Source organism: Emydura macquarii, unplaced genomic scaffold, assembly GCF_026122565.2.
Source record: "Emydura macquarii macquarii isolate MOO-44397 ecotype Brisbane River unplaced genomic scaffold, CSIRO-AGI_Emac_v2 contig_1253, whole genome shotgun sequence".
Taxonomy (NCBI): Eukaryota; Metazoa; Chordata; order Testudines; family Chelidae; genus Emydura; species Emydura macquarii.
In genome coordinates this window covers 99,456,794-99,467,861 of record NW_027131390.1, presented here as the reverse complement: position 1 = coordinate 99,467,861, position 11,068 = coordinate 99,456,794, and the positions used below count along the sequence as shown (strand labels likewise).

Sequence of the window (11,068 nt, the reverse complement as noted above, 5' to 3'; positions counted from 1 at the left end):
GAAATTCAATTAAAATATGCAAAAACAGCATTTAAAAAAATTAAATAAATACTTTAAGTATGATGGATACATAAGAAAAAATTATCAAAATGTATTTTGCATTTAAAGGTGACATTTATAAAACAAAGGAAATAGTATTCTTAGTGAATTGAACTGATTGTTTCTGATCATTATGGCTTTATGAACTCAGTGGAAGGTGGGAGCCTAAATACCTTTGAAAATCTGGACCATGTAAGATTTTTGAACTAGTAGGGCTATGTCTGCACTATAGACCTTATGTCTTCCATGTAGCCGCTGTATGCCAATGAGAGAGAGCTCTCCCACTGGCCTAATTAAACCACGCTCAAAAAGCTCCCATCCCCTCCCACAAAGTGCTGTCTACAGGGCACTTTTGTCAGTGAAATTTATGTCAGTCGGGGGGGAGGGGGGTGTTTTTCACATCCTGACTGACAAAAGTTTACTCACAAAAGTGCTAGTGTAGACAAAACCTAGATCTCATCTGCTTCCACCTAGTTTTTATTCACAAATTGGATGGGAAAAACTAGCTTTCCTACTTTTTTAACTCTCAATTAGTTTCTTAACTTGGAATGAATTAGTCATTGAACTGAACTAGTTGAATAAACTGAAATGAGGAAAGTATTCTCTTTGCATCTTCCTGAGAGGCTACAGCTGCCAGAAGCTGATTTAGCACTTCAACAAACTCTGGTTCCAGGTGCTTAACCCGTGACTTCCATCAGCTCAGTGGTCTAACTTTCTTTAAGATTTGGCAACAAATGTACTGCTTAGTATTATTGTTAAATAGTTGTGTAAATTATTTTAATTGATTATAATAAATTTATGCCTTAACATATATTGTCAGTTTCAAATTTAAATAGTTTTTTACAATAATCTAATATTTAATTTACATAAAAAATTCTAATTTAAATTTAAAAAATATTTTTTAAAAATCAGCTGTGTTTATCCACCCTGTAGACACAAGAGTAGGACTGGTAGGTATTTCATCTGGCACAAATCAATTGTGTCCGTATGTACACACGAGTGTTTTCAGCGCAGGATCCTTGATGCTCAAATTCACTTCCATCATTCCCATCTGCCGGAGCTTGGATTTAGTGACATTAGGGTTAGGGCATACTGCAAAGCTTATCTGTTTCCCCAGGCTTTCCCTAAGGGAATACATTCAGTAGATAAACCACTTTTTTTAGGAGGCATTCATACTTGAACTCCTCTATCTCAGAGTCTCTTGGGTGTGAAGCATGCCATGTATCCTATGTCCCTGAATTAGCCTATGAACTTTTCAGGGTAGAAACTTTGCATCATGATTTGAAGAATCTGTACAGTTTCATGGTTCTGTGTGAGATTATGAACTCTTGGTATATATCTGTCCCAAACTCCATTTTGAATGTGCAACACTTTACCTTTTCTGTTGGCCATTTGCTTCCATGTTGGACTGAAATTCCAATGGGGGGTGGCAAAGGGCTAAGAAAACCAGTTGTTGACTGTAGTCCTCAACCACTGAAATATAATCACTGTAGGTAAAAGGCTGGCACTTGCTCAGAGGAATGGGACTGTCAGGGGAGAGGTCACCTAGTAACAAAATTACCTGGAGTCATCTGTCAGAGAAGACAGGGAGGTTATAAAGGGCAGAAGCTGCTTTGTTTTTTCTCTGTTTTTGGCCATTTTCAGCAGCTCAAACGGGAAGCTGCAGGAGCCTGGTAAGGCAGAGGGTAACTCTTCCTGCCTGAATACAGATGGATTCCCAAAGAACAGTGATCTAGAGCAATGGTTTCCAACCTGGGGTGTGCGACCCCCTTTGGGGGGCACCAAAGATTACAGGGGAGATCTGTGAGGCTTCAGTAATATTGAGATAATTTAGCCCCTGACCCCGCGCTGGCCAGGCGCAGCAGCCTCGAGCTCTGCCAGCCAGAGGAGTGGAGCAGCCCCCCGAGCCCTGCGCTGGCCAGGCACTGCCCTGCAGTGGTGGGGGTCTGGAGCAGCCCTGGCCAGCCTGCCAGCACCTGCTGCCTCCATTACCTTCCATAGGGAAGAGCTGGGGCCACATGAGGTGTGTGGTAGTGGCAGCACCAGGGAAGGCTTAGCTTCTTGCTCAGGTAAGAGTAATTTATTATTATGTATGTAATTTAGTGTTATTATTATTATTATATGTGTTTATAGTGGTTATCTGTGTTTATGGCCGATGGAGTGTGGGGGAGCATGATTTACCTAGTGTTAACTAGTGGGGCTTTCACTCAAAAAGGTTGGGAACCACTCTTCTAGAGCGAGGGGAAATGCATGTAGTGTTTATTACTTTGTGTAGATCTGCACAATTCTCATGCTATTAAAAGGCCCTGCTATATTCAAGTCCCGTGCAGTCTGTATGTGTTGTGTACTACAACTACCATGTGCCTCCTGAGAGTTAAACTGTAACCCAGAAGGCTCAAACCTTTGGTGGGATTCTGGGAGAGAGTGTGTTTAAGTTACTGGGGTATTTTGGGTCAGCACTGATCTTGGGCAAGTGGGCTTCCATTTCTATGGAGAGGTAACAGATGGAGGGTCTATGCACAGGAAATGTACCAGGAAGCCAAGGGAGGAAACCGTGCTGCAGCCTTTTGAGACCCAGAGAAGCTTAAAATATCTGGGATCCAGAGACTGACATCGCCCCACAGCAACGTGGTGGGCAGCCAGCATAATTCTTTTCCTTTTTTGAAACATGCCAGGTACACATTGCTGTATAAATAATAAAATATTATTTTACTGTATTAGAAAAGAGGGAGATCCTTAACCAGATGGTCTCATGCTGCTGACCATTGCAGGATGGGAGTGTTCTTGTGGCTCTGCTGCAAATAACTTATCACTGGTATATCTGCAGTGGTTCTCTAGCAATCTTAATGCGCAATGCAGTATTTTAACAATTTCTCAAAGGACCAATAATACAATAGGGCATCATAAATCTCTCGTGTACTGCCATGGAAACATTTACCATGGTCTCTGGGAAGCATTTATACACTTTGATGGAGAGCTGCTGCAACAGAGCAGAAGGGAATACCAAGTGACAAAGAAGAGAGTCTATGGTTTATATTGTCTTCATCTCTTCGAAGGTGAAACTAGTCGATGATCCAAATGCATCAGTTGATCCTTATTCCACAAAACATTTAAGCTTGTGCGGAAGTGCATTGCTGAACTGGGGCCTACATGCATAGTACTGTCAAATACACAAAAAGAACAAACTGAATAAACAGACTATTTTCTTCTCTAAACCCTTTCACTAACAGTGACCCTATATATAACTTGTATCACAGCAGATAAAAATGTTCAGAGTTTCATTTTTAAGTTGATTGTGTCTCTAATAGCTGTATAAATAATGACTCTATAATACACCATTAACTATTCAGAATAATTAACAGTTTTATTGAAGACATCATAAATATGACCTTGTGGTATGAGTGGCAGCATAAGAAGCTATTATCACTGTCATCATGAATGTAGCTAATCTTCAGAAGTACAATCACTGCAGTGCACTGGCTTTATAGAGCTTAGCAGAGTAGTTTATCAAAAGATGTTTTTTCAAGCATTTACTAGAATTCAGTAATTTAACACATGCCCAGGCTTACCACTGATGCAAGATTATAATTCTACAGAAAAAGGATTTATGCCTCAAGACTCTCCAGAAAGAATGGCAGTCCTCTCTATATGATGATTACCTGAACTATTCCAGAAGGATTGATTTTGTTCGTAAACATTTTGGTTCTGCAGGATGCTGAATGAAGTACAAAAACACTAGCACTCAGCTAGGCACTTGGGAAGAAAGGCATCTGGATAATATAGAGAAATGTGCAGAATAGCCACATAAACATGCACACTAATGTATAGGAGATGTAGGAAGTGGCAAGGGTGATCTGCTAAATGCAAATGATGTGCTTTGTGGCTATGTTTTTGGATTTTTCTTGAACCCCAAGACAATCAGGAGCAGTTGTTTGCTGAGAGGGATTAAGAGGTACACTTGGAAAAAACTGAGACCAAGGACCACTCATCTGTGGCACACGTCTGAGGGTTTAACTCTCTCAAAGTCAGCTATTCAGTGCCTTATGATGTGTTCTAGGAATAGCACCTTATTGGCGCACCATCCTGCTACACTCAGCTTACTCTTAGGTTGTGGGGAACAAAGAATCACATCCAACAGGCTTCCTGTTCTGAACCCTATTTACCAAACCTGAGAAGGGTCAGTGATGCCCTTGCAACCCCCATCTACACCAGTATAGGACCGAGACAAAATTATGAATAATGTTATGGTGGATGCTAAAATCTACTCAACTCAGTCTTTTTTCTTAATATTTTAAATATACATGTTTAGGCAATTGGATATATAAACAGTCATTTGTGACAAGAAACCTAAATATAAAGAACTGTATAAGAAAACTGGCACTTTTCTCATTCATCACATTTCTGGTTAGAAAATGAGCCTTGAGGTATTATTCACAAAATAAAGGCACCAAAAATCCTCTTCCACTGTTATTTAAAAGAAATCTTAACATCTAAAAGTAATAAGGTATGCTGGATAAGCTTGAATGTCATTAAATATGACAAACATTGATGGACGAGCCATGTTATCAGTCACACTGTCATATAGGTCAGTAGGATCTGTGCTGTTTTTTGCTGGTGGGGTGATTAATCCTGGTGTGCCAACACAATATACTCCAGTGAGAACTCGAGCAAGGTACATATATTTTCTGCCATTCCCATCAGGTCTGGAGTATGTATTCTGAGCAGAATAACTGGCCTGAACAGCAAAATAGGTTCCATTTCCAATTGCTGCAGCTGTGATCAGAAAGACAACGTTTTGAAAACTGTTAAAGAACAATAATCAGACTTTCATTGTTATGTAACCCCTAAAATGGGCAGCTTTCTCTTCTGCTGTCATAAAAGGATAATTTGAGATTCAAATTACGAGTTTGATAGCATAGTTCCAGCATCACTTGGAATAAGGCCTTGTACCAAAAAACAATCATGAGTCTATTCAGATTAAACTTTATCACTGAGCTAACCATGCCTTACATTGCCTTTTCCTTCTGAGGAAGGAGGTTAACCTTTTTCCCTCTGTTTGTTATTGTGTAGTTTTTTTATGTAACACACGGCAAGCATTTAGAATGTTCTAATTCTAAGATTCTATCATTCTAATTCTAATTTTCTAATTATACTTCACAGGAGGAGGAAGAATCGTGGTTCTTCATCTGGGACCTGTTTTTTCTCTTTTCTGAAAGTGGGAGAAAGCTTCTGATGCAAATAATCAAAAATATATGCAAGGAACTGAATCCTATTGCTTTAGACTTCATCCTTCCTTGCCCTTTTTGCTCTTTACTACTCGTCACACCTGTTCATTGTTTCATGTCTATACTACGCCCTGATCCTGTCAAGTATGTATTCTCAGTAATCCAACTGAGTTCAAGGTTTAAATCTAAGCAAAGGCATACACTTTTGCAGAATCAGGGCCTCAGATTTTATCTGAGGCAGAGACCATGTCTTTGGGTGCTAAAATATAAAACAACTTCATTACCATGCCAGAGGCTCTGAAGAGAAAAGTCTTCATGTCAGTGCAGAAAATCTGATTTATATTTAACAGTGTTGTCCATGACACTAGTTAAAGAGTAACAATGTTCACATTAAATTTAAGTTAACTCTTGTGAAAAGTGTCATCTAACTATCCCCGAGAACAGGTGCAGCAGAAGCAGCAGCAGAAGCTTCCCCACACTAACTCAGCCAATTTGCCTCATATCTGATAACAAGGTACCACTTTCTAGGCACAAAAGATTATTAGTTCCGTCTCCATGTCAATTCACTCCATGGTATCTCAGCTGAGAAAGTTGACAAGGAAGCCATGCAGTGCCCATTCTGATGAACATTTTGTGTGAGCTAGAGAATACATTTAATAACATATCAACTTTCACAAAGTTTTAAAAGATTTGAAATTTACAGTGTCTTTGCTAGCCTGCAGCTGATACTGTGCATGGACCAAGGGATTAGCCACCTGACATTGATAAACCCCTTAATCTTATTGTCAGTTTACAATTTTTAGAGAAGAAACAGTACAAATAAACTGAAAAGAAAAGCCTGCACATTAACCAGTAATGAAATCATGTATCTGGCTAGACTTAAAAACCCCCCAAAACATAAGAAAACCTTTGGCTTTAGGAATGATCTGTCTGTCTCATAAGAATAAACAGCTGTGTAATTAAGAGATTATGCGAGCACAGATATATCAGAACTCATTAGCTAGACATTTCAATAACTACTGAATGACTACAATAGCATACGTCAGAGCCTGTATAGATGGTGACATATAAACAATTCGCATGTGCTCAAGACACATATGGAAGAACCATAGTAGGTCATCAAATGCTTTCTCCCTTCCATACAGGATTATTCTCTCTGTTTACTAATTCTTTGTCCACTCTCTTTCTGACCTCATGCCTCACCATGCGCTGTGCATATGACACCATTATTTCACACCATGTCATACTCATCCATTCCTTGTTTAGGAAATTAACTGGCTTTGAATAATAATAATTTACCATTCTTTCCAGCAAAACCACGATTAAACCCATTGTAATTAATGGTGCTCAGTGAGGAGCTAGGTGTTCCATGGAATAGGAGCATCTCATTATTTGTGTTGCCATTCTTTTTGTCCAGAGACATTTTTTTGATTTGGTAGGTCTGCCACAAGTAAGGATTTTGTATCCTTTCAATCTGCAAAGTTAGAAAAATAAAACACATTATTGATAATGTCCAATATCTATGATAACAGCAAAGCATTCAAAAAATAACAAATATAAATTAATTGGTTTTCAGATCATTCTGCCCCTGTGGTGTCTATTTAGAGTCGAGGCACTGGAAATACAAACATTATTGCATGTGAAACAATAATTTAAAAAATAACCAGAATATGATAGCCTAGAAAAAGACCTTAGTTTGGCCATTTCCTTTTAATCACTTGAGACTTGCCTAATGAACCAGGTATATGGGGCAAATACTGGTATGTTCTCAGCACAGTGATGAAGTTTTAGAGGTATGCAGTTGTTTTTCTGCTGCTGTACTATGGCCAGCAGCAAAAGGTGCTTTTGAGTAAGATGCACTCTGAACATTTGAACTCTTTGGTGATAATTCTCCCACAACGGAGAAGAATTGTAGGGGGTACCATTATGTTTTTACAAGAATAAGCTTCTTTTTTAGATCCCAACCTGGAGGTCAAAATTATGTCCTCAACTATATAACTCAGCCTGCTGAGAATTGCCATTTAAGACTACACTTCTAGGGACCAAATTCTGCTGGCCTACTCATGAAAGCAATCTATTTGTAAGCTGAACATGATGTGGTTCCAGGGTGCAACCTGGTATATCTGCATCAATCCAATTCCGACTGAAGGCAATAGGAAATATGCCTGTTAGATCTGGCCCAAAGAGCGTTGGCATAAGAGCTTCCAATTTGTAAGTTAACTTTAATAGGATCTAGAGTTGGAGAAGCTGGTTTAGGTTATGCCATTGCATAACTGTTCCCTCTGTATGCTAATTAGCATTTTGCTTCATATATTTTTTTAATGTGTCAAGTGCTATGGCACTCTTCTATTGTCTCAGAACATTATTCCTTAGGTTAGTGGATCTCACCATCGGGAACTTTTCTGAGATATTCAGAATACAATTCCCCATTCTTAATTTCATCTAATTTCTCGTAGTTCCATTCCCTTTAGATGCTAACTAATTCCGCTTTGTCCTTGGGGCTTACACCTTTGTAAAGTGCTTTACAACCTACATTCAGGCAAAACTTACTGAAGTCAATAGCCCAAATCCTGGAACCAGCGCACAGACTGAAGGGGACTCAGAGGGAAGGAATCTGTTCCCCAAACTGTGGATTAACAAGAGAACTGTTCTATGACTGCTACTATAGCCTCAAGGCTGCAGAAGTGTGTGTGTGGCCAGCCAGCTCTCCCCCCTGCAGAAGGATTTATGTTAATGCAATTCCACTGGACCCAATGTTCCCCTTGCCTGCCTCCCGCCATGTACACTGGGCTGTTGGAGACTCTGCATCCTACAGGACAGAGTCCCACAATGCAGAGGTATATGCAGATCTCCTGCACGGGATTTCTTAATTCTGACTCCTTTCACCAATGAAAATGCACTGTGGGTGAAGAAGCAGGCCTAATGAGAGGTTTGTGTAAGTAAGGACTTCAAGAGTCAAACATTTACTTGGAGGAGATTAATCTGACTGTTTCTTAGAGGTGGTTTATTATAACATTCACAGCAGAAAGATTTTCATTTGATTTCTGACTGTATGTGCGTGCACCTATATTTCATATATGAATTACCTTCATTATCTCATTTCCTAATCTGGGGATACTGAACACAAACTGCCTCAATGCCAAATCACTCTAAGAGTTGACAACCACTGTCATATGCTATTAGAATAGAAAAGTTCCTTAGATTTGTGATGAAGTTTTCGATTTTATCTATGACCTCAGGGTGTAGTGTTTGGGAAACACAGAAGTGGAAGGGGTGACTACAAGTAAATACTTAATACAAAATAAAAGATAAAAGTTTCTACTTGTTTTTTCAGCCCAAAAGTTCACTCTCTTCATGTTAGTTCACCTTCTCTATTTTGAATGTGGGGCAGGATTTCAGAAAGTTCCTCTGAACATCTTGATATTCTTGCTCTGTTGTATTCATGGTAACCAGTCTGACAAATTCCTGTTTCATATCACACCACTCTTTAGGAAGCGTTACTGGTTGTTTATCTGGAAAGTAAATGTTTTGTTAATACACCTAGTTCTGACTCTGGTACAGGCTGTTGCCTTATCAAAAACAGAAAAGAGAACCTATTATTCATTCTTTTCTTCCACAAATTCTTTGGCAAGCCTATTCTTTGCCATGGTTTCTGTCCCACAGATTAGATTTTCTATTTTGCTACCAATCTGAGCTCTCCCTTTCCAAACAAAATCAATTAACTAAAGTAAGATTTAGAAATGTTGGGAAATTTCACTTGTTACTTCTGGACCACTCAATGTTTTGGGCCTAAGTGGTCAAACTGTGGTCAGTAGGACAACTCACATGACTAAGGACAATTCACGTGAGTAAAGAGTGGCAATACTGGCACATTTATCCTTTTTATATGGAATGGTATTCACTTATGACTTATAATGTTTTTATTATATTGGTAAATCAAATGATTTTTTAGCAAAGTGATTAAGCTGAGAAAGAATACAGCTACAACTAATTCACTCTTCTGTCACTAGCATATATTTGTTTACTGAGGTCATGATCCAGCAAAGCCCTTAAACATGTACTTTTGCTGTGTCAGGGGTCTGAATTACTCTTTTACTGTGATTACTATAAAAGGTTTTGGAAAACACAATCCACAAAGAAATATGGAAAAGAAAAAGTAAACATATACAATTTAATATATTCTAATTAAGAAAGTTAAAATTTTAATATAGTTCTTTAAATACAACTTCCTCATCTCCATCTTTTGAAGAGAAATCAAAGGAAGTAAAACAGCCTGAAATCATAGACATTCATGTTTCTTGAACTAAAAACTTCTCCCTATAATCACGTCAACTTCCTTTGACTATATCTTTAGTTGAGAAATCTATGGAGCTACCTGGTAGATCAAGTTGACTGGAAATCTATCTTAGTTTTCTCCATAGCACACATTGTAGCATATCTGTGTGTTGATGGACCCCAAGATGTGGTGGATGATTTAGCTCAAACTTTGTGACGCAATCCATGGTTAAACAATTGAAAAGAAAATTTTTAAAAAGGCAAGTTTTTGGTATATTGGAAACTGGCAGCAAGTATACAAGAAACTCAGTTTAAAATTACGTGCTGGCTTTCTGACACAACTGCTGTTGCATTTCAAACTAAAATTGCTAAATGGAATTACTGGCAGCGGTAATGCCAAGCAATTGAAAATTTATGGCAAAAGATAGGTTTACTTCTGGATATAAGTCTCCATCTAGAAGCATTGCTGTTGGATGATTGAGAAAGCCTATTTGATATATCCTACGAATTTTGGTCAGTCTCTGTTGGGAGATGTCCTCTTTAATTCTGAATTCTCTTTACCCCTTTATTTACACTGGTATAAATCAGGAGTAACTTTACAGAAGTCAATGTCATTACACTAGCTTTACACTAGTGTAAGTGAGAGAAGAATCAGACTCCATATGTTTACAAATACAGTTATGTTCAGAATCATCAATAGTTCTAAGAAAATAGACTAGCATTATTTAGAATTTTTAAGTATGTGAATGAAAGTGTGTGTATTTTGTCAGATCCTTCACGCAATAATAATAATAATAAAACAGCTGTGAAGATCAGATCAATAAAGCTTTAATTTACCTTCATCCTTTGGGACACGTTGAATATTTAAAACTGTTCCTTGTTCACCTGTAGCATGTAGAGTTTTCATGTCTACTTTGTAGACCTTCCTGAGGTGTTTAATATTAATGTGAGCTTTTTTAGCTGCTTTAGCATCCTCTAAATGCATATTTGTCACAGGGTCAAAGTCTGTGAAAACACTATTGTTTATGGAATATTTCCACTGTACTAGATTGCCAACAAGTTTTGCCTTCAATTGTTCTTCTTGGTCATCTTTAATTCTTTTGAGCATGTTTTGAATTTTTATGGAAGCTTCATAGACATCTCTAGTTATACCAGAAACTCTAACAATAGGAGTTTCCTTAGTTTCCAGATGAATGGTAATATGTAGACTTTTCTGGAGTTCACTCAGTTTCTTAACTTCTGCTTCACCAAAACTTTCAATAAATTCATCTGAAATAGTGTTTTCATACTGTTCCTTTAAAATCAGATTTGTTATCCAGGATTTAGTGGCTTCCACATCTTTTTGGCTTTCACCACAAATCTGAAACACGGCTAACTCAATTTTCTTCTCCAGAACCAAAGCACGTTTCTTTCCAGCTGGACTTTTTCTGCCCATTAAAAAAGCTGTAATGAAACATAAGATCTGTAATTACTTAACTTTTATTTTAGAAAATATTTAGTTTTATGTACCCATTTAAAAACACTCACTA

The 11,068-nt window shown here is 38.0% G+C and overlaps 1 protein-coding gene across 1 annotated transcript in view; it reads right to left on the bottom strand.

The window, feature by feature from the left end:
• Positions 1 to 3,390: 3,390 nt before the first annotated feature.
• LOC137153804 (protein mono-ADP-ribosyltransferase PARP14-like) overlaps positions 3,391 to 11,068 on the bottom strand; it is a 32,587-nt gene continuing 24,909 nt past the window's right edge. The window contains 4 exon segments of the mRNA XM_067549593.1: positions 3,391 to 4,812; positions 6,564 to 6,738; positions 8,631 to 8,776; positions 10,377 to 10,982. Of these exon segments, the coding sequence (XP_067405694.1) occupies positions 4,523 to 4,812; positions 6,564 to 6,738; positions 8,631 to 8,776; positions 10,377 to 10,982 (1,217 nt within the window). The 3' untranslated portion in view covers positions 3,391 to 4,522.